This window comes from Culicoides brevitarsis, chromosome 3 (assembly GCF_036172545.1).
Source record: "Culicoides brevitarsis isolate CSIRO-B50_1 chromosome 3, AGI_CSIRO_Cbre_v1, whole genome shotgun sequence".
Classification (NCBI taxonomy): domain Eukaryota; kingdom Metazoa; phylum Arthropoda; class Insecta; order Diptera; family Ceratopogonidae; genus Culicoides; species Culicoides brevitarsis.
Window position 1 is genome coordinate 3,343,611 of NC_087087.1, and position 24,987 is coordinate 3,368,597.

The 24,987-nt window shown below is 24.0% G+C and overlaps 2 protein-coding genes across 2 annotated transcripts; both read left to right on the forward strand.

The window, feature by feature from the left end:
• Positions 1-739: 739 nt before the first annotated feature.
• Positions 740-19,333, forward strand: LOC134833624 (homeotic protein proboscipedia). The gene is made up of 6 exons (XM_063848003.1): positions 740-1,118; positions 16,411-16,568; positions 16,631-16,736; positions 16,800-16,898; positions 16,985-17,554; positions 18,684-19,333. The coding sequence occupies exons 1-6, from the start codon at positions 740-742 to the stop codon at positions 19,256-19,258; spliced, it is 1,887 nt and encodes a 628-aa protein (XP_063704073.1). The 3' UTR covers positions 19,259-19,333.
• Positions 19,334-21,104: 1,771 nt separating this feature from the next.
• On the forward strand, positions 21,105-24,505 carry LOC134833735 (carbohydrate-responsive element-binding protein-like). Its single transcript, XM_063848163.1, has 6 exons — positions 21,105-21,488; positions 22,363-22,749; positions 22,826-23,028; positions 23,825-24,073; positions 24,129-24,209; positions 24,268-24,505. Exons 2-6 carry the CDS (start codon positions 22,395-22,397, stop codon positions 24,412-24,414), a joined length of 1,035 nt encoding a protein of 344 aa, XP_063704233.1. The 5' UTR covers positions 21,105-21,488; positions 22,363-22,394; the 3' UTR covers positions 24,415-24,505.
• Positions 24,506-24,987: the final 482 nt, after the last annotated feature.

Consider the following 24,987-nt stretch of genomic DNA (forward strand, 5'->3'; position numbering starts at 1 on the left):
AAAAAAAAAAGTTTTTCGTTTATCTAACTGATTTTTTTTTGTCTATGGCTTCTATGGATGCCTGAAAAAAAAAAGCAAAAAATCAAGAAAGTCTCCAAACAGAAAAAAAAACAACAACAAGTTTCGTATAAATAAACAATTGTAGACTTTCCAAGCTCAATGTACAGCTCAACGCCGATGAATAATGGATTTGTAGAGAATTTTTGATGTTTGCTCCGCCCATGAGTTGCGCACGCAATCAACTTGCTCGTTTCTGTGCCGTTGCAAGATGTGGGTTGGTGTCCAACCAGCGCACACATTTCTTCACATGAAGCAAAAAATCTCGAATTTATTTGCTGCGAGAACGAGAACGGCGCGCTTTCAGTATACTTTGTGCCATTGGCTCGACACGTGCTGCTGAGTGTTGCAATTTTTTTCAGAGAAACTTTTTTTTACTACAAAAAAAAATTAATAAAAAAATGCTGAGTGACAAAAAATTTGGATATCGGTGACATAAAATTACTGAAAAAAATTAAAAAAAATTATTAAAAATAATTTTAGTGAATTAAATTGGAAAATTATTAAAAATGGATACCAAAGTGATCGAGAAAAGTGTAGAAAAAAAATTTAAGATCTGTGAAAAATTACCTTTTGTGTCTCATTGATCCTTGAAATCTTCTAAAAATTAGATTTTCCTAAAAAAAAATATTTTTAATTAAATTAATTTTTAAAAAATTAAAAAAAAAACTCAAAAAAAATCATGCAAGAAGTTTGCAGTTCGCACGATTCGCCCGTGCTAATAGGAGCTCAAATCAAATCCGAGTCGCAAACGTTAAGCGCCAATCCCGTAAATCCCTGTTCGCCTAACTTAATGTCCCAAACAGGCCTGAATCCGGGTCAAAAATTGTCCTCGGGAGTCGTTTCCGAGAAACAACATGCCGACTCGTCGTATTGGATGCCCACGGAAAGCGGTTTTATCAATTCGCAACCTTCGATGGCGGAATTTTTGACGCATGTCGAACCCGAAAGCCCAAAAGTGAATCAGGGATATCCCGTGACGTCGATCGATAGTTGCGACTCGGTGCCGGAATACCCGTGGATGAAGGAGAAAAAGACATCGCGGAAGAATAATGTTCAAGGTGAGTTTGGATTTTTTGATGGAAAATTCTAAAAAAAAAGAAAATTTTTGAAAAATTTCATTAAAAAAAATTAAAAAAGTGATAAATTTTGAGATTTTTTGAAAGTAAAGAGATCACAGCGTGTTTCCATCAACAAAACGTCACGATCTTGATTTAAATCTCGTTTAATTCTTAATTTAAAAACGCAGCATTGACTTCTGAATAGAGTTAGAATGTAATTATTCATTGTCTGAAATGTTGTTTTGATGGCCAAGTGTTAACTGATTTTTTATTTTGATGAATATTTTCCGTCGGAATGAGCAAGATCGTTCAATTTTTCTACTTGAAGCTTCTTATTTGATGATTTTTGTGATCTAAAAGTATAAAAAATAATTTTTTTTATTAAATTTAATTAAAATATGACTTTTTGAGGTAGAATTTTTCGGTTTTTAAAGAACTTAGAAGTAAAAATTGTTGAATTTTAAACAAAAATTATAATTTTTGGTTCGCTTGATGAACGGATTGAATATTTATGATCAATTTTCTGCTTTATGAACATCATTTTTCGTGTTTTAAGTTTTTAGATAACGTTTTGGAGTTCAAATCCATGAGTTAACGGTCAAATTTTGCAATGTTTTGATCTCTGTGAATACAAAAATTGAGGAAAAGTTTTAAATTTTTGCACAATTTTTACTTATCTTGAATCGAAAAATGTCAAAATGTTAAAAAAATTATTTTTAAGTGTACTTCAGTTTAATTTTCGTGACATTTTGTCTCATGTCATGTCAGTTTTTGACAAAAATCTCACATATTTTGACACAAAATTGTATAATTTTTACAATTGCGTGATGTTTTTTCATACTGAGAGAAATAATTTGATATAATTTTTGGTTATATGTTCAAGAAAGATAATTTTATGAATTTTTTCATGACAATTTTTCTTCAGAAACATTCCCTTTTAAAACATTTTTATTATTTTTAATGAATTTTTTCTTTCAAAATGCAGAAATTTATAAATTTTTTACTTTGAAGAAGCGTTTTTATCAATATTTTGACAATATTTATTAAAATTTACCATTAAAGTGTTTAAAAAATCAAAGTTACATTTTAGATTTATCATTTTTTTTCACAAAATTACCGTTTAAAAATTTAATTTTTTTGATAAAAATTTAATTTTTTAAAATTAATTTAATTTTTTTTAAAATAAATTTTAATAATTTAAAATTTTTTAACCTTTAATTAATTTTGATAATTTTTGAATTTAATAATTTTTTAAAATTAATTTTAATTAATTTAATTTTTTTTAATTTTAATTTAATTTTTTAATTTTTTTAATAATATTTTTTAATTTAATTTAATTTTTTTTTAATTAAATTTTTTAAAAATTTAATTTTTTTTTTTACTTATTTTTTTTAATATTTTTTTATATTTATATTTTTTTTTATTTATTTAATTTTTTTTAATTGTCTAATTTTCACTTAGTTTTTCTAAATCTTAAAATTATTTTTTAATTTTCTTAGAACTGAATTGAGAAAATATTAAAATTAAAAAAAAAATTTTTTTTTCAATTATTATTTGCATGGTTTGAATTTATTGAATATTTTACTTCAATTAAATGAAATAAAACTACTTAAAAGCCTTAAATTTAACAAATTACGTCAAAATTTACCATTCAAAACTAAAAATTGCTACTTTTTACTTACCAACATTTGCTCTCTTCCAATCCCAGAAGCTAAAAATTTCGTGGTTTTCAAAAAATCGTGAGCCCTTCTGTTTTTTCTTTTTCATATTCAACATTTTACCATTCATAAATTGCCTCTAAAAAGAGAGAAAAGAAAAAAACATTAAACCCCGAATCAAATTTAAACATCGCTTAACCAAATCTCTAACCGCATTAACCTGCGGATCTAATTTTTCTCTTTCTGAGCGCGATCGCAACTCTTTCTTTTCATCTAAAGTAATAGTTCAAACTCAAAAGCGCCACTTTACACAAAAAGAGGCGCCAATCGCCTATTAAACATGACCTCAACTCGAACACAAGAGTTGAAAGTTTCTTCAAAACGTTTTCGAGACGACGAAGAGTAATGGACTTTTTTGTTTCTCGATACACATCAAAATTAATGACTTGATAACATAATAACGTATTACCCGCGATGGTTTTAACAAGTGCCGTCAATTTCTAATTCGGAACGTTCTTGAGTAATTGTCTTCAAAAAAAAAAAAACCTCCTTACGTTCAATTTTTTAAAGGAGAAAAAAAAATTTTTTTTTGTTAATGGTTTGTTTCACAAAAAAAAAATAATGATGCAGACTTCAAAAAATATTAAATTCGATATATTAATCACTCTTTTGCGGCAAAGTCAAGTCCTACAACTTTGTTTATTGTTAAGGTACAATAATCATTTGTACTATTTTTTTGTTGTTTATATTTTGTTTTGTTTTAAAAAAAAAAAATTTTTTTTTTGTTTCTTAAAATATCCCGCATTGTGCATTTTTTTCTGACCCATACTGCATATGTGTGAAGTAATCGTCTGTCTCTAAATGTATTTTTTTTTGCTGCTGCTGTTTCCTCTCTATTTCTCTCTCGACATCGACTAACCTGTTATTTGAGTTCATTTGTCAAAGTTATGTTGTTAGACACCTATTTCATTAATAATCGAAAACTTTTCTCGTCTTTTTTTCTTTTTCTTTAATTTATTAATATTTCAAGATGTTTACTCTTCTTCTTCTTTTTTTTCGGACAAGGTAATCCGTCAAGCATTCGTCAAGCGAACCTCAAATGTTGAAAGGAAATGAATTTAAAAAAAATTATCCGATAAATCATGAACACCTTGCCATTTAACTTTCATCCGCTCTCTCGAGAGACTCGATAAAAATAACAATAAAATTAAACATTATCATTTTGCGCACATAAAAGACATAAAACGAACTCATATGACACCAACAACCAAGCTAACTTAAAGGGAGTCAACTCTCATGTTTATGTTTATTATTATGATTGCTCCGCCGTAACGTTCTCCAACGAGATGCGGGACATGACGCAAAAATGTGTGTGAGCGAAATAAAAGCTGCCATACAAGGGTTAACACATGTAATAAATCTTATGGATTGCCTGTTGATTCAATATGTGAACGTTGTTCCGTTTGTGGTAAGTTTATCTTTTTCTTATGGAATGTTTTGCTGCTCTTTAAGTGAGCGATACAAAAGGGTGACCTTTTCTTGCTTTTGCCTTTCGAAAGGAGTATAGGCAAAAGTTTCTTGAAATTTTTTATGAAATATTGGGAAATTAAGAGGTTGGAGGAAGGTGAATTTCGTAGAGGATAATTTATCAAGTAATTTGTTCGTGAGGTAGGAGGAAATGACAGGGAATTTATGGGCGATTTGTGTCCTTTTCTTTGGGTAATTTGAGTACGAGGAAAAGTTTTTTAAGGAGTTGAATGGTTTTTGAGTGTCTAATTTCCTGAACAATTTATGGGGTTTCGATAATTTTTTTTGCAAAAATTTACTGAAGGCTTTAATTTGATTGTTTTTGTCTTAAAATTTTTCTAAAGTTAGATTTTTATCAGAAATAAAAATCTTTAAACTTTAGGAAATTTTAAAGACAAAAACAATTGTTTTATAAAATTAAAGCCTTCAGTAATTTTTTGCAAAAAAAAAAAATAATGGAACATTCAGGAAATGAGACATTCAAAAACCATTCAATTCACAAAAAATTCTCGTGATTCGAAAGGAGCTTCTGTTTCTTGAAATTTTCATCCATAAGATGATCGTTTCAAGAAACAGAAGCTTCTTTCGAAACACGAGAATTTCCTGTTTCCTTGATATTTTGTTCGAAGTTTAAATTTGCTTGGTTTGGATTAACTGAAAAATTGATTTCGATTCTTCTTGCAGAATCTTGAATATTTTCAGAATAAAATACTAAACAAGTTTTAAAAATTATTTATTAAAAAAATTACAATTCATCTTTAAATTTAAAAAGATTTTAAAATGTGATTTTTCATTCTATTTCTATGGAAGTCAGTTCTTGTTGTTGTTGTTGTATTTCTTTCCATCATTTACGATGATATTGCGATGGTTTTTTGGCTAGTTCGTTTAATCTCACTTTTTCATATTCTTATTTCGTTAATCACATATTGCTTTGCCTTAACTTTAAAAATCTCCAAACCATCATAGTCTTTAATATCACATATCACAGTCATTTTGTTAAAATAATTCAATCCTTTATGCCACACAGAGTCGTATATTGCACTTCTTGGAACTCTTAATTGTCCTCTGTTTCTTAAGTTCTTCGTAATTAAAAAAATTGAACCTAAAACAAAAAAAATAATGAAAAAATGCTCAAAAAAATTTTTTTTTAAACTTACCTGAAATTTTCAGTACATTTAAAAAATACTTACTTGAATACTAAAAATTAGAAAATTCAATTATTTTTGAGTCTCTTGATTTCCTGAAAAAAAAAACTGAGACTTCTTTTGTCAATATTAACCTTTTTCTCATAAATCTCAAAAATTTTCAAATTTTCTCAAAAGTTTTCCTTATCAGGTTTAGAAAATTTTAACCTCCTGAAAAATTTTAAAAATAATAATTTTAACTTCCTAAAAAAAGATAAAAAGATAATTTTTTAAACCTTTTATTGACTTTAAAAAAAAACATTGGCGCCTCATTCACTCCCTTTACCCTTCACAAAAAACAATCGTACCCCTTCATTAATATTTTCAATCCATTCACTTGTGCCACGTTCATTCGTCATTCCGTCAAAAAAAAACAATAATCGACTTTTTTTAACAAACAAACAAATATATCGTTCGCCAACCAACAATAAAACATTGTCTAAACAAACAATCACTTCCAATTTCAAACAATCAAACAAAACACATCATCATCTGTATGCATAACACATCGCCTGATGCCACACAACGCATTAAATGCCAATTCATCCTAAATAAATCAATAAAATAATAAAACTCACCGATTGTTTTCAGTAGTAGTCGCATCTCCGCATTGCTCCAAAAGTTCACATTTTGTTATCTCTCTCTCAGCTCACGTTTAATTTATAAATATGATGACTGTCAAATTTCACGCCGCTGATGATGATGCGAGATTCAATTCATCCCTGAATGACGATTCAATTGTGTGTGCAAAAAAATTTCCAACCGTATGATAAATTTATCTATTTTTGTCTGATCTGATGTTTTCATCATGTTTTCATATCTTTTTTTAAAAATCATCATTGCTAAGCATATATGTAAATAATTTCATTTCTCTTCCTTATTTTTTTTTTTTTTTTTTTTTTTTTTTTTTGAAAAATCAATAGTTTGTCTCGCGAAAGTAGGATTGGTCTTTAATCTGAAAATAAAAATTAATTTTTTAAAAATTAATAAATTAGGGTGAAAATGCTCAATAACAAGGTCAAGTTACCTACTTCACATAAAATAAAAAAAAATTAATCAAATTAAGTGCTTTATGTACATTCTAAAGTTTCATCGGGTCATTAAAACCATTCGTCTACAAAAAATAAAATAAAAACAACTCCCTTTAATTTTTTTTTGTCTAATTTTCAAACAAAAGAAAAAATTAAAGCAAGATTGTCTGTGATAGGAAAATTTTTCACGCTCGCTAAGCCAAATCATTAGCATATGTCTTTCAATTCGAAATTAAGGTCACAATTGATTGCCTCTTTGATACAGAGCTCCGTTTGTTTGTTTTTTTCACAAATAAATCCTTTGCAAATTGGAGATAAGTTAAAAATAATCTTGTACTTTAAAAAAAAATGTAAATTCCCCTCTCAAATGAGAAAAATTGGCAAAAAAAAGACATTTAACCACAAAACATAAGTTTGAGGTACAGACAACAAGGAAGTGAACAAAAAAAATATAAAATGGTTTTTTTCGTTTTTTCTTCCTCATCTTCCTTTAAAGAAAAAAAAAAAATAAAATTTAAAAAAAAATCCGGAAGTATAAATTACGTGCAAGTAAACGACTATTTTTTAACAGCCGAAGCTTATCCAGTTTTCCACGTACTTAAATTTGTACACATAAAAAAACATTAAAGACAGACCGCGATTTTATTTAAATCAAGCGAAAACCGCAAGAATCTTACCCCATGATAGAAGACGCGAAAAAATGAAAATAAAAAAGTCGGGGAGAGATGAAAACATTTAGCGAGAATATTAAAAGAATAAAAAAGAACAATTCAGTTGATTACTTGTACTACCTAACAAACATAAACATTGGAGTAAACGTACTACTTGCCTGTGCGCCGCATCATTTTTACTGCCATTCACTTACTTTTTTGTACTTAGTTAAAAAGTATATTATTTGCCTGTCGTTGAATATATTAAAGTTTTTCCTTCTTTCATAATGGGTCTTTTAAAATGCAATAAAGATTGATTTTTCTCATTTAAATTACTTGAAACTTTAAGGATAATGCTTTTTATTACGGTTTGCGGTGGTTTTTCTCGTTATAATCTGAAAGGAAAAATGGGAGAAACAAATTTTTAAGTTTTTTTTTTATATTTTTTTGGTAAGAAGGGAAATTTGTTACTTACTTTCCATCCAAGTTTTTTACACCCTTATCAATTCAAGCGACTTTTTTTTTAAAATATTTTTTGTTAATTTATTTGTGCAGTTACACTGAAGCTTCGAGAATTGCATTTCAATGGATTAGAGAGGGAAGTTTTTATTTACAAAATTTTTTGAAAGGTAAAAATTACAAACAAAAGAAGGAAAAACATTTTTAGATGACAATTTGAAGACTTGAAGTTTATGAGAAGCCAAAACTGTAACTCAATAGAAGAAAACGAACGAGATCAATTGAATGGACTTTAAAATTCCTCATCTACCATACAAAGATCTTGAATATCATAAAAGCTACTACAGAAGACTTTTCAACAATCAATGAAACCGTATATTATAAAATATTTCGAATAACCTTCGATCACGAATTGAAATGACAAAAAACATTCATTCGAACACTGCTCAATATTTTTTGGATCATCAGCTCCGAGTATAAAATAATATTGTTCCTACTGAAAGGCGAAAAATAATGAAGAATTCTTTCAGCTGATAACCTCGGATTCCATCAGAGTTCTATTTTTCGAACCACATAATACATACTACAATGGAAGCTTTTTGAAAATGTTAAGACAAAGTTACAGGAAGTACATTAAGACTATAGAAGATCCTACTGTAGAAATTATAACAAAAGGTCTATAAGACTTGGTCAACAAAATTCAAGGGTCTTCGATTTCTAAAAGTTTTATGACTTAATAAGAAGAATAAGTTTTAAAAACTTAATAAGATGAAATATTTTTCTTATTCTATAGAAAATTTTTTAAGCTTTAAAAATTAATTTAAATAACTTAAAAATCAATTAAATTTTTTTTTTTTTAATTTTGAAGATGAAAAAATCCAACTTTGATAAAAATTTTTAAAGAAGTCGAAATTTTTAGTAAATTTAACTTTAAATACATCTCGAAAGTAACTTTCTTCGATCTTAATCTAAACAAAATTACTCACAAAGACAATTCATGAAGTCTCAGTGTACAATATTCACAAAAAAAAACTTTCATCCCTTGCAACTTTTAATAGAGAAAAAAATTCAAACAATAGACGCTTGCCTAATTTTTCGGTTAATTGCAATGACCTATCATTTTTCTTACCTAAATATGGTAATAGCAATTACGCTTAATATTATTATTTTTATCTTGCCGTCTCACCGTTACAAAAATTATGCTCATTTAATTATGAAAAATACACGGTCAATTAGCTGCGGAATCTTTTTTCTCTCCTTAATTTTTATTCTTTGTCTTGATAAAAAAAAATTGTCTTTAACCTCCATAAAAAATGTAATAAAATTTTTAAAACAATGAGAATACTTTAAAGCTATTTTTGACAAATTTTATTATTACCTTAAATTGTTTAAATTCTCTCACGAAAAATTTTAAAGTTTTTAAATCCATATATGACAAAACCTGTCCTCAAAATAGAATCATTTTATCGCAATTCATCAGTACTATTGAAGTCATATGGATTAATGATTAGTTCGTACAGAAATTAGTGATGGCATTATTAGCTCATTCATATAAGTATTTATTTTGCATATACGAGAGACGTAACATACGGTCCCAAATATTTTACGCTTAAAATTCAATTAACCTTATCTGTAGCAAGTTTTGCTATGAATACACGCCAAATATATGGAGTGTTGAAATATGAAAATTTTTGGGGGAAAATTTTCTCTCGTGTGTTTTTAGCCCCTTTAAATTTCACATTATTCATATTTTTGGCTGTATGTATGTTTTCCTCTTTGCCTCAAAAAAGGAGGTTGTTCTCGATATAAATTTTGTTTCATAAATTTTTGTGCGTGTTCTAATGCAATCACAGCATTACATGGCATAACACTTTTTTGATACATAAACTCCGATTGTAATAAAGACATATAATGCCAACATTTATCTCTCATCCTTTTTTCCATGCCATATCGCAGAACGGGAACTCGGATGTTTGTCGAACGCATAAAAGGAGTGTTACAATGTCGTTCGTCTTCCTCGTTCTCGTCTCTTATGATAAAATACGTGTTTAACACCTAAGACGATATGTGTGGAAAAGGAAAAACGGAGGAAAATGATATATAGAGTGGCTGATACAGCTAAAAATCAAGGGTAATGATACCGGTGTGTATTTGGGTTTTCTTCTCTTCTCCGCTTGACAAACTGATTTCATGATTATAAATTACTGTTTGTACAACGAGGCAGGCGACACATTAAAGTCTCGTCGTACCCGAAATGCCATTGTCGTCGTGGTTAAATACTGTGTTGAAGAAAATAAATAATAAAATGAATGAGGGGTTAAGTGAAACAAAATGCCACAAAATCACTGGATGAAGATGTTCGTTGTTTATGATAATAAATTTAATATGAAATAATACCGTGTACTTACAAAAAACTCCCTCGTTTCGGTGACGCGACGCTCTTTAAACTTTTTTTTTATTATTTTTATCTCTTTTGTGATACTTGAAAATTTTTGAGTGTTGAGAGTAATCATTTCAATAAAGAGACATAAAACATGAATTTTATTACTCTTAACACCGCGATTTTGTGGTTTGTTGGAATATTTGTTAACGATTTTGTTACATTATTTATTGCAATAAAAGAAAATTTTATTTGATAAAAAAAATTATTGAAAAAAAAACTTTTTTATTTAATCGTTATGAAAAATTCAATAAATAAAAAAAAATCTATTTTTTATGATTATATGTTCAAATTTATTTAATTTTAATTTTTTTATATTTGATAAATTTGAGTAAAAATATTATTTTAAATTAATTTAAAAATAAAAAAAATATATTTAAATTAAAATTTGAAAAAAAAATATTTTTTATAATTCTGAATTTATTTTTTTTTATAATTTTTAAGTATTCAAAAATTTTTTAAAATTAATTTTAATAAAAAATTAATTTAAAATTAAAAAAAATATATATTTTTATTTATAAATTTAAAAAAAAACTAAATAATTTTAATAAATAAAATAAAATTAAATAATTAATTTGAAAGTAACTTTAATATTTAAAATAAATTAAAACCGATTTAAAATAAATTAAATTAATAATTAAAATAAATTTATATTTAAAAAAAAATCATAAAAATAGTTAAAAAAAATTAAAGTCTAACTTTAATAATTTTAATATATTTTTTTAAAATAAAATTCATTTGAGTTACTTTTATTTAGAAAATTTTAATTTTTTCGATTAAAAAAAACTTTTTCTTCATTTTTTTTAATTTTAATAAAAATGATAAATAAATTAAAAATTCCTAAATTAAATAAATAAAAAATTAAATTAATTAAATTAGTTAAATTAAATTAAATTAATTAAATTAAATTAAATTAATTAAATTTAAATTAATAAAATAAATTAAATTAATAATTAAATCAAATTAATTAAATTTTCATTAATTTATATGAAATTTTTATTTATTAAATTAATTTTTTATTAAAATTTTGAAAATTTATAAAATTTAAATTAATTAATTGAGTTAATTTAAAATTTTATTTTAAAAAATTTTAAATTTTTGAATAAATAAAATTATAATCGGTATAAAAAAAGAGAAAATTTTTCATGAGATACAAAAAAAAAATAAATTAATTCATTAAAATGAAAATATCACAAAAAAAAGAAAAAAAATCCTCCATTAAATGACAAAATTAAGCTTTAACAAAAAAATAAATAAATTAAAAAAACCTCCCGCTTTATAATTGAAAATTCATATAAAATGCACAGATTAAATTTTTTTTGTTAATTTTTTTTTACATGAAAAAAAAACTTTTCCGTAATGGTCACGTGACTTGCAACAATTTTTAATTAAAAAAAAAAGAAAAACTGATATGAAAAGTCACTCACTCACTCGTGAAAACCAAAAAAAAAAGTTTGCTATACGAAAAACCTCCAGATGTAAAAAATTTCACGGATTTTATTTTTCGATTTTCTTCGAGTTTTTTTTTCTCTCGTTCGTGATCGATGTTCTTAAATACATGCTACATGTGTGCAATAGGCGTGGATTTAACGTCAATCATTTTATTTGTCTCGGAGGGTTTAGTTTTTTTTTGTATTTATCTGCAAGTCTTTCCGAAGAATAAGCTAAGGCAGTGCTGAACTAATTTTGAATTAAAACAAGAAATAACACGAAAAAAAAATCTCGTAAGAAAATTCGTTCGATGAAAACTTGTTTTTTTTTTGTCCCCCGTGTTAAAAATGTTCAAACATGTCAATCATCCGCCGCCATTTGTTTTTATTTATTATACATTCAGTTTCTCAGTGTTTTATATTATAATCATAATATTACTAATAATAGTGAGTAACAAAAAAAAAAAGAAAAAAATATACGATTGAGTAAATTAATAAAAAAAAAACAGAAAAAACGTATCACGGAAATCTTTAATGGCATCGAAACACGCTACACGAAGCCCACAACAACAGGCTGTTTGGCATGCAGGGTGTGCATTCGTATTTCAAAGCCAGCAGAAACACATTTTTTATTCATTCACGACAATAAAGCGGCAAGCACAAACGACCATTCGTGTGTCCGTAGGAACAATACAAGCAAATAATAACAAAATAATGAGGAACTGAAGCATATAATTATAATGCAACGTTAATGTTACTCGAGCTATCGTTCTCCTCCATGCAAGTCCTCCATTGCTTTTTTTTCATTTAATAAAAAAAAAAATAAAAAAAAATTATTTCTACAGAAACAGCTTTTGTTGTTTTCGAGACATTTATTTTTCATGTCAGTTCAGCAAAAAAAAAAAAAATAATAAAAAAATAAAAACAAGAGAAATAGCTTTAGGGCCTCCGTTCGCCTTATCATGCATGACTTTTCTGACTTCCCGCAAAAATATAATTGCACACAATTATTATTCATTATTTTATTTATTTTTTTTTTTGTGAATACGAAAATTCTGTCGGCGGACTTGATGGCGACTTTGTTTGTTTGTTGATGCTAAAAATATGGCGGTTTGCATGTTTTGTTTGCGAGAGAGAGATGATAAAATAAAAATAATTTCATATAATTATTATTATATGAAAATTTCCTCTAATTTTGTGTTGTTGAAAAATTATAAACGGCATGTTTTTTTCATTTTTTTTTTTATAAATAACATGTAATTATTGTTTTACGATAATATGGGAGTACTTTAATAGTAATGATGATATCAAGATATTTTTACCAAGAACATGAAATTAAATTGTGAAGGAAAAATAATGCAAATCAGTGAATTGAAAAAAAAAAATAATAAGTGAAAATGAAGACATTTAGTGACTTTTAAATTAATAAAAAAAAAAAAAAAAAAAATTAAAATTATTTTTCATTAAAAAAAGTGAATTAATATCAAAAATTTTGAAAAAAATTAAAATAAAAATTAATTTGAAATTAAAAAATTTTAAAGCCTTTGAGTTAAAATATGAAATTTTTTTTTAAATATTTTTTTAATTTTTTATAAAATTTTTAAAAATATTTTAAACTATAAGAAACTGACAAAATATTAAGAAAATAAAAAAAAATAGTAAAAGTGCACTAAAAAATTTTTTTATTCAAAAAGTGAATTTGTTTCAAAATTTAATAAAAAAAAAATTAAAAAAAAAAATTTAAATAAAAAAAATTTTTTAAATAAAAAATATTAAAAGTGAAAAAAAATTAAAGCATTTAGTTTAAATATGAAATTCAAAAAACAATTGATTTTTTAATTTTTTATGGATAAAATCGATTTTTTTAAATTAATTAAAAACTTACAAAATATTAAAATTATATTAAAAAATATTAATTTTTGAAATAAAAAAATAAGTACAATTTTTAAAAAAATTTTAAAGCCAAATCATCAAAAAAAAAAAAAAAATTGAAAGCATTTGAGAAAGAAATTTAAAAAAATATATTTTTTATTTTTTTTATAGAATATTTTGAAATTTTAAGAAAATAAAAAATTATTGAAATTAATTTAAAAAATATTAAATTTTTGAAAAAATATGTTTTAAAAGTTAAATATATTTTTTTAAAATAAATTCATCAGAAACTGAACCAAATAATTAAAAAATATGAAAAAGTTAAAATTTTAATCAAAATGCTGTGTGTAAAAAATTGCATAAAATAAAGTTGAAACTTAACATTATGTGAAAAAATTAATTTTCAAGTGAGGAAAATTAAAATTTTAAAAATTGAAATAAATTTTAAATGTTTACGAAATTAAATTTAATGAAACTTTAATGAATATAAATTGAAAAATTTGAATTTTTCACAAAAAATATTTGATCATAAAATTTATTTCAATAAATGTGAAATAAAAATAAATTAAATAAAAAATTTTAACTTTAAATATTTTGAGAATCATAAAATATTTAAAAAAAATAAAAAAATAATTAATTAAAAAATAAAAAAAAATATTAAAAAAATATCGAAAAAAAAAATTTAAAAAAAAAAAATTATTAAAAAAATAAAAAAATTACTAAAAAAATTTTTTTAGACATTAAATAAAATCTTTGAATAAAAAAACGAACAAAAACTTAAAAAATCAAAATATTTCATTTTTTAAACATTTTTTGTTTTAAATAAAGAAATGCCCTTCGTCAAAAAAAGTAACAAACACAGTATCATTGATAAAAATCTTAATTTTTTTCAAACCAACACGTGATGAAAATTATTTCCGCTACATAGTTTCGGAAGTCAACATCCATGAACAAAAAAGTCACTTTTCTCTCTTTCTCATACCTCAAAAAATCCGAAAACGCAAACAATGTAAAAGTGACAGACACAAAAAATTTTCTAATTTTAACTACTTGTAACACGACAATATTTGTACAGAGAGAGAGAGAGATAAACACTTTTTGAAAATTCACCATTTATGCGGTTTACGGTAACAAGAAAATAATTTATCTTTATGGGTTTTTGCCCTCTTGTAAAAAGTTCGTGTCAGCTTCGGACAACGAGAGAGAAGTTTAGTTTATAAAGAGCAATAAATTTATGGAGACACCGCAAAATGGACATAAGGATGTGGTAAAAAGTTAAAATTCAGTAAAATTTAAGGAAAATTTTTTAAAGTCACTTCGAGAAGAAAATTTGCATGAAACGGCAATAACATTATTGATTCATATTGAAAATAATGCGCGCGAGCGATGAAAATACCAATTTAAAAAGTTTTTTCCGCTACATCCGCTTTTGTTTTCGTTGCGTACCATGTGTTGTCACCCAAACGCCTATCAAACGCTCCTCAAACGTGATTCACCCCGTAAAAATGCGTATGTGAGCTCTTTGAATAAATTTCAAGTCGAGCGAGGAGGAAAAAAATTGTATTTTTCTCACATGATGATGATCTTATGATATGCGAAACGAAAAAAAAATCCATCGAAAAAATGTGTGCGTTTGAAAAATCGTCTTTGGAAAGAAAATAATATTCTGCACTGCTTGTTACTTACTTGAAATGTTCCTTTCTTTTGCTATTTTGCATAGAAAAGTAATCGAAAAAAACTGCAGCAGGTTCAGATATTTATGACTCGAAATGATATTCTAACAAACGCATTTATTTTATGACGTGAACTTGGCAAATTTTTCATAACTTTAAAACTTTTCTTTTATGACATTTTGTTGAATTGATGGAAAAATCTACATTTTGCTTTTTAAGGGTCTTTTTTTTACAAATTTCTTCGTTCAAATAATTTTGCTTGGTTAAAAAATTAAAAAATTTGTTTTTTCTTCCCTGATGTTAGTTTTCGATATAAATCATCTAAAAATAAATAAAAAAATTATAATTAAATAAAATTTTAATTAAAAAATATTTTAAATCTAAAAAAATTTAACAAAAATTAAATTTTATTTTTTTAAACAAATTAAAATATTAAAAAAATAATATTGAAAAATTCATTAATTTATTGATTTTTTTTGAAATATATTTTTTTTAATTTATATTTTTTTATTTAATTTTTTTTATATATTTTTTTAAATTATTGATGTTTAAATGAAATTAATTTCAATTAATTAATTTAAATGAAAAATTTAAAAAAAATATGAAAATTAGGCAATTAAATCAAAAATTAATTCATTGAATAATTTTTTGAAGAAAATTAAAAATAATTAAACAATTTATTTTTTTTTATTATGAAAATTTCAAAAAAAAAACATGAAATAAGAAAAAATTATTTTAAACCAAAAAAATATTATCTAAATAAATTTTATGAATAAATATTGAAATTAATTAATAAAAATTCATTTATTAATTTTTTTAATGAATTATTTATTAATAAAATTATTTTAAAAAAATAATATTTTATTTAAAAATAATTTCAAAAAATATTTAATATTAAAAAATTTTAAAAATAAATAATTATTTAATTTATTTTATTTTTTTAAAAAATAAAATTTAAATTTAAAACAAAAATTTGAAAAAATAATAAATTATCTTAATAAAAAATTTTCTAAAATAAAATATTTATTAAATAATTAAACAAATTATTATAATTAAAATTAAAATAAACATAAAATAAAATATTATTTTAAATGTTAAAAAAAAATAATTAAACATTAAAAAATTAATTTATTATTTTTTTTAAATAAACTATTTATTAATTAAATAAAATATTTAAAAAAATAATTTAAAAATAAATAAAAAAAAATAAATATTTAATAATATTTTTTTGTCAAATTTTAAATCTAATTTTTTCAGTTAAATTTTTTTTTTAATATTTTTTAAAATTCAAAAAATACTTTAATACACTTTAATTTCAATTTCACGACAATTTTCTAACAATTTTTTTTTAAATTTTTCTCATTACAGCGGAGTTTGTGACAGAAAATGGATTACCCCGTCGCCTGCGAACAGCTTACACAAATACTCAACTATTGGAGCTCGAAAAGGAATTTCACTTCAACAAATATTTATGTCGTCCCCGAAGGATAGAAATTGCTGCAAGCCTGGATTTAACAGAACGACAAGTAAAAAAATTAAATTTTTCCTGCAAAAAAAAAATTATTTAACAAAAATTTTTTAAAAACAGGTCAAAGTATGGTTTCAAAATCGTCGAATGAAGCACAAACGTCAAACAAATACTTCAAAAGATGACGACGAGATGAAGGAAGATGGCGAATCCGATCATTCAGGCAGTAAGTTCCACAAATTTTTCCATGAAAAAATGTTAAATTAAGTGAAAAAAAATTTTTTTTCAGCGTCAAATGCGAAAAAATCATGCCAAGGATGTGAATTACCGTCGGATGATATTCCGGACTCGACTTCGAACGTTCGTGGGCAGAACAACAACACGCCGAGTGCGACAAATAACAATCAAAGTGAGTGTTTTTCGATAATTTTCAAGCTAAAAATAGTTTTTTACTCGAAATTTCTTCGTCCGAAGGCGTTACTCCGAACTCGACAGTCGAATATGGGCCCGCAAGTAGCAACAGCGTGAACATAATTTCCGCCGATTCGAGTGTCATTTCGAGTTTAGACGAAGACGATGAGGGTCCCGCTGTCGTTAAGCCGCCGTCAAGCAAGAAGGCGAAACATTCGAGCGACGATCAGCAACCAATTAAGCGAGAAATCGTTAATAAATCAATTTACGGCCCGAATGGCGGTAATGGCGCAAGCAGCAATAATAATAGTAGTAACAATAAATCAAATCAAGGGGAAACTGTGCAATCGAATTTCTTTCAAAATGGACCTGTTGCTGTCGGAGCAACGATGACGGGCAACAAACCAACGGGCGGCGGCGGCGTCTTTGGGAATCGAGGAAGTGTCGCCGCGTTCAAAAATGCCGCGAAAATGGGAAATAACGTGCCAGGCTCGGATTATTTGAATAGTTATTACATGAATAGGCAGGAATTCGGGGGAAATGGAAAACCTGAGAATTTTGGAGAATTTCAGAAACTTGTTGTTAGACCGCAGTACGCGATGCAGTTTGGGGAACAGCAAAAGTTGCCTGAAGGTGAGTTTTTTTTAAATGATATTTTTTTTTTTAAATTGCAATTTTTGTAAATTTTTTTGAATTTTTTTTTATTTAAATTTTTTGTTTAAAAAGAATTTTTTATTTTAATTAAAAAATTAAAAATAAAAAAAATTAAAAAAAAATTTTGTGAAAAAAAAAATTTTTTTTTCAAAAAAAATTTTTTTTCGTTAAAAAATTATTTTTAAAAATATTTTTTTTTATTCAAATATTTTATTTAAAAAGTTTTATTTTTATTTATTTAAAATTTTATGAAATATTGTCGACAAAAATAATTTTTTAATGAAATGTAAAATTTTTTAATTTTTTTCTTATATTGCATTTTTTGATAAATTTTTATTTAAATAATTAATTAAATTATGTTTTATTTAATTTATTTTTTTTTAATTTAATATTTTGTTCGTAAAGTTTAATTCTTTATTGAAAAAAAATTAAAAAAATAATTTTCTTTCAAGAATAATTAAAGTTTAGAAAAAATAATTTAATTAAATTTTTATTATTTTTAAATTATTAAATAATAATTTTTAAATAATTAAAATTTTAATTTTCTTTGAAAATTTTTGGAAAAAATAAATTTTTATATTTTTTTAAAATAAAAAAATATATTTTTTTAAATATTTTTCTTAATTTTTTTTTAAATTTTATTTTGTAAATTTGCTACAAAATATTGTGTAAAAAAATAATATTTTAAAATTTATTAAAAATTATTTTAAAAAAAATTAAAATTTTTATTTCATTTATAAAATATTTTTTTTATATAAAAAAAATGCAAATTTTAATCAACATTAAATCATTTTTGCAAAAAAAAAATATTTTTAAATTTTTCTGTTAAAATTGTTTAAATATTTGTTAAGAGCTATTATTTAAAACGATTAAACTTTGCTTTTGAATTTTTGAATTTTTACAAAAATTTTTCCAAAAATATGGAAAATTTCATTTTAAATGGAAAAAAGTATAATATAAAAAAAATTTAAAAAATTTTTAAAAAAAAAATTTTAATTTTAAAAAAAAAATTTTTTTTTAAAATTAAAAAAAAAAAATTTTTTTTAAATTAAAAAAAAAAAAATAGTTTTTTTTATAAAATTTTATTAAAAAAAATTTTTTTTTACAGGAAATCTCAACCAAGCCATACCAATGAACCACCCGTATTACAACAACGAAGGAAACCAGCCATATCCCGGTCAGTATTACTGCAACGATTACTCAAACGGAAGCAGCAGCGTCGCAAATGGCATCGCTCCAAGCAACATGCTGCCCTCCGAAGGCATGAACAACTTTTTCGACGCCAAGCAAGGAGCGCCTCCGCATCACGCAAACTACTACGATCAAAGCTATTATCCGCACGACGTCACTGCATCGCATCCCTCCTTCAATAATGCCGCCCCGAATGCCGAAAACTGTGATAACTACGGATTCCCGCAGTCGCATTACGCCCCAGAGCAACACAATATGCACAACATGACGGCGACGGCTCCGCATCATCATCCGAACTTTGTGAACGCGAATTTGCATCATCCGCAGCAAAATCCGGCGTCGCAGCAACAACAACACTACTTTGGGAACTTTGAGATTCCTCATGGCGGCGGCGCGCATTTCGAAAACTCCAATTCCTCGTCAGATTTTAACTTTTTGAGTAATATCGCGAACGACTTTTCGCAAGCGCCCGAATATTACCAACTGAGTTAGTCAGCGAGAAGCTTTTAAAAATTGTGAAAAAAAAATAAGATTTTTTGTCGTCGTCTCTGCTTGAACTGAATAAATTTGTAAATTTTAGAAGCACTTGATGGAATAAAACACACTTATGTACTTTTAATAGGCTATTTAAATAAATAATAAAATTAAAAATAAATTTATTAATTAAAATAAAATATGAAATAAAAAAAAAATTGGAATTAATTTTAAGGATATGTTAGCTAAATTATTAATTATTATGGAAAAATACATATATGTTTATAATATCCATATCGAAAAAAATGCATTTTTATTTAAAAATTTTTTTTTTATTTTTGTCTATTTTGAATTAATTTTTATTTAAATTATTTTTAATTTTTTATTTAATTTTTTTTTTTTTTTAATTTAAAATTTTTTTTTTTTTTATAATTTTTAATATTTTTTTTTTTAATTTTTAAAATTTTTAATTTTTTTTTAAAAGTTTTTTTTAAGTTAAAAATTTTTATTTAAAAATTTATTTTCTCAAGTTTATTTTCATTAGGCCAATTTTTTTTTAAAACTTACGGTATAAAATTTGTCAAAAATTATTTCTTTCATCTAAAATTTTTAAATTATTTTAAGTTAAAAAATATTAAATTTTTTTAATTTTTAAATTTTTTTAAAATTTAGCAATTTTCTCAAAAAAAAAAATTTTTTTTTTTACTTTTTATTTTAAAAATTTTTTGAAAATTTTTTCCTTTTTTTTCATATAAAATAAAATTTTTTAAATTAATTTTTTTAAATTAAAAAAAAAAATATTAAATTTCATTTTTCTTTTAATTCCATAAAAAATTAAATTAATTAAAAAAAAATTAAAAATTTAATTTAAAATTTATCAAAAAAAAAAATTATTTTAATTTTGAAATTATTTTTAATTTTTTTTTAAATAATTAATTTTATTAAATTAAAAAAAATATACAAAACCTCTAATGTCTCAAAAAATTTAACTTAATTTAATTTTTGAAGTCATGAGTTTTTAAGATTTTTGGTATAAAATTTATTTTTTTTAATTTTAAAAAATTTTTTAAATTAAATTTTAAATTAAAAATTTTCAAAAAAAGAACTTTTCAATTTTAAGAAATTTATGAAATAATTTAAAAATTTTTTTAAAGAAAAAAAATTAACAATTTTATGTTTGAGCTTAAATTTAACTTTTGAAAAAATTTAAAAATTTTTAATTATTTTTTTATTTAAAAATTTAAAATAATTTTATTAAATTAATTTTTTTTAAATTAAATTTTTTTTTTTATTTTAAAATTGAAAATAATTTTTTTTTTATTTTAATTTTTAAAATTTAAATCTTTCAAAATATTTTTTCTATAAAAAATTTCATTTTATCATCAAAAAATTATAAATTTAACGTCTTTTTACCAACAAAAAATTCAAATGAGCGCCATCTATCTCCTACCATCCTTACTTTACTTCAAAATCCATCGTCAAACACTCCTTCGCCACACGCAATTAGGGTTCGTCACACACAAAAATCCGAGACGCAGACACTTTTAATCAGACAAACACACGAGCCAGCCATCAATCCGGTTCAAAGTAACACAAAAAACGGAGCAAAAAGCCCAGACAAGACATCATTTGGGCAAATAACAAACAAACTGCCTCATGTCTTGTCTCACAATTTTGTAAAAATCTTCAGAATTTTATATTGCCTCAACTCTTATCAACACACTTCGGGGGATAGAGAATGAATATTTTTGAATTACACTCTATTGAAATAGTGATAAGGCAGCAAAACTAATAATAACAGCTCTTTGCCTCTTGTCATCTCATCGTCGTCGATGTCGTCGTAGCGATTTAATTTGAGGCACGTTCGTTTAGTTTGGAACGGGCTTTCGTCATTGTTGGACGCCTTTTTTGAGAAATTTGCCTCTTTTTTGGGATTTTTTTCGTTTAAAAATAACTTTTAGAAACTCGCGCGCGTCAATTGTGAAAATTTTTATTGAATTCGGTTGGAAGTGTGATAAAATGTTTGTGAAATCGTTAACGATGAATAACGTAATGCGTCGTACGAGATATAAGAAAACGCAAAAAAAGCACTACCGTTTATCAATTGAATGATTTTTACTTTCAAATAAAAAGAAAATTTCAAGGTTTTTTCGTCAAATTTAGTCAAAAAATTATTTTTTTTCGTCTTCTGCTGCTACATTTTTTTTTCGAATCAAAAAACGAGTTAGAGAGAAATTTATCAATAGAGGTAAGTTACATAATTTTTAAAATTTTTAAATAATTTTGAAAAACAAGTTCAGAAAAACAAATTTGATAGTTCAAAAATATTTTTTTTAATCTTAAAGAAATTTCAAATTTTTTTCTGAATTAAAAAAAATATTTTGCGCTATTTAACATAATAAATTTAAATTGCATCATCAAATGTTATTTATTTTTAAAAATTAAATTTTTTGACAGCTGTCAAAATTTTTTATCAAATTTTTAATTTTATGAACTTTAGAGGAAAGTTTTTAATAAATTTTATTATTTTTAATGATTTTTAATTTTTTTTCTAAAAAGCTAAAAAAATTTGATTTTTTTAAAAATTTACTAAAATGTCAAAATTTTGACAGTTAAAGTCAAATATCAGATGTCATGTTTTGAAAAAAAAAATAATTTAAAAAAAAATTGGGCAATTTTGCAAAAAAATTTTAAAATATTTTAATTTTTCAAAAAAAAAAAATTTTTTTTTGACAAAAAACGAAAAATGACAGCTGTCAAAATTTCAATTTTTATTTTTAAAATTTATTTTAAGCAATTTTAAATTTTTTTAAATATATTAATTTCAATTATTTTTTTTTTACTTTGAAAAATTAATTTCAATATAAATTTTTTATGAAAAAAAAATTTTAAATGTCAAAATTTTGACAGATGTCACTTTTTTTAAAAGTTTCAGATTTTTATTAAAAAAAATTAAAAATTTGTTAAAATTAAAATAAAATTACTTAAAAAAAAATTTTTTAATTTTTAAAAATAATTTTTTTTTTAAATTTAAAAATTTTACCAAAAAAATTAAAATTTTTAATTTGACATCTGTCATTTCAAAAAAATTACCGTTAAAAAATTTTTTTTTCAAATTTCAGATTTTTTGGCCCCCAAATCACAAATTTTTATAATGTACAACAACAACAACTACGGTAGCGAAAAAGTCCTGAACTGCCACAATTTCGGCAGCAATTGGTATCAACAAGAGCCGAATGTGAATTCGTGGTTAGATTTCAACAACTATCCCGACAACAACTCTTACTTCAATTCAGGTCAATCCAACAAAACGCACGATTTCGTATTAAACTTTGACGAAAATCACGCTCAATACAACAATTTAACGAATAATTATCAACAAAGCCAAGCACAAAGTAATGTCACAGAATTCAATTGCGACATGCGATACAATACGAGACAAGCAAGTCACATTGCACCAATAACGACAACGACACACGATAACGTGCACGAATCGCAGAGATTATCAGGTTGATTGCATTTTGGAGCTCGACAAGAGTTGAGAAAAGTGATAAGAAATAATTTTTTTTTTGTATTTTTTTTCAGGGAATTTCGTTGGAAGTCAACAATTTTCGAATGATTTCTATCAGGTCCCGTTGGTTTCGCCCGTTTCGTCGGATCGATCGTCCATTAGTGAAGCTTCGTCGCGCGTCACGCACATTTATGCGGAGAAGAAAAGGCGGCAAAATATCAAGCAGGGGTTTGATGCGTTGCGAGGACTTATTGGAGGGACTAATGGAGGGTATAAAGTAAGTTTTATTTATTTTTTATTTATGAAATATTATTCTAAATATTTTTAAACAATTTTGAGAAAACTTAAAAAAATATAAAAATAAAAAAAAATTATTTTGAAGATTTTTTTAAACTAATTAATTAAATTAATTTAATTATTAATTTTTTTTAATTAAAATTTTTTTTATTTAATTTTTTTTTTCATTAAAAATAAATAAAAATAATTTTAGAAAATATTATTTTTATTTCTTTAAAAAAATTAAAAATTTTTTTTAAAAAAAACAATATTTTTAAATTTTTTTAAAAAATTAATTTAATTTTAATTTTTTTTAAATTTTTTTAAAATTAATTAATTTATTATTTTAAAAAAAAAAAAAATAAATTTAAAAATAAAATAATTTTATTCCTTTAAAAAAAAATTCACAAAATATTTGTAAACAAAGTTAAAAATTAATTTTTTTGTACCAATTTTTTAATAAATTTAAAAACCAATTAAAAATTCTGATGTCAAAAAATGATAAATTTAAAAATTAAAATTAATTTTTTTAAAATTATTTTAACAATAAAAAAATTAATAATTTTTTTAAATTAAAAATAATTTTATTAAAAAAGAAATAAAATTTAACGGCAGAGATATTTTTTATTAAATTTTTTTTAATTAAAAAAAATTTAATTTAAATTTTTTTAAAATTTTTTTAATTAAATAAAAAATAAAATAAAATATTTAAAATATATTTTTTTTAAATTCGTGAACATAAAATTTTATGTTTTTTTGTAATACAAAATTTTTTATATTTTTTTTTTTTTTTTTAGATCAGCAACGCTCGTCTCCTCACGCGAAGTCGCGATCACATCAAAAACCTCAAAAACGAACGTTCAACCAACGAACAAAAGATCAAGGCACTCCAGATGGAGCTCAAATCCTTAAACGCTTCAATCAGCAACATCCAAGAAACCCTTCCGATGATGGGAGCAACTTTCGATGAGAAGCCCAAAACCGCTGCGGATTTCTTCGCCGCCTACTTGAAGGCCGAAACGCAAAAAAATTGGAAATTCTGGATTGTAGGTAACTGAACGGGGGGGCTTTTTCTCGTTTTGTTACGTTACTTTTTTACAGTTTGCGAAAATCTGTCAACCGGTTGTTCAGGCAATCGTTGCGGGAGACACGAAAAATCCCGAGATGCGACAAGTTGGAGAAGTAATTTCAATAAAATTGAATTTTTTCTGAAAAAAATAAAAAAAAAATTAATTTTTAGATCGTTGAAGAAAAATGTCCGATGATAAAAATGCGCCTTGCAGCGTCAAATATGTTGAGGGAAGTGTCGTTGAACACGGATTTACTGATGGAAAAGGACGCAAAGTTGGATGAGGAGATACGGAAGTTGGTCCAGAAGGAACAATAAACAGGAGATTCACTTTTTTTAAAGTTTTATTTTCAGGTGTTTTTATGAAATAAAGTTATTCAAACTCTTTGTAGAAGAGAAAATTAACGGATTTTTGCTTGACATGGATTTGAATTTATAGAAAGGATTTGCTATAAAAGGATATTTTTATAGAAGAAAAGCGCCATCTATTGGTTTGAATTAAAAATTTAAACAATTTTGTCCTTTTATCCTTATTTTTTTAGAGGAAGTTGAATAAAAATTGGTAAATTGAGCCAAAATAAAAAGTAAGTTTCCAAATTTAATCCTCAAAATTTTAATTTTTTTTTTCCTAATTTTCATTTAATAATTTTTTTTTTTAATTTTTAAAAATGTTAAATTTAACATTTAAATGAAGTAAAATTTTTTAATGGATATTTAAAAAAATATTCAAGAATTAAAAATTTTTGATAATTTTTACTAAAATTTCTATTTTTTAATTTTTAAAATGTTTATTAATTTTTAAAATTTAATTTTTAATTAAAAAAAATATTTCATTTAAAATTTTTATTTTTTTTTATTTAAAATTTAAAAAGAAAACATGATTTAAAAAAA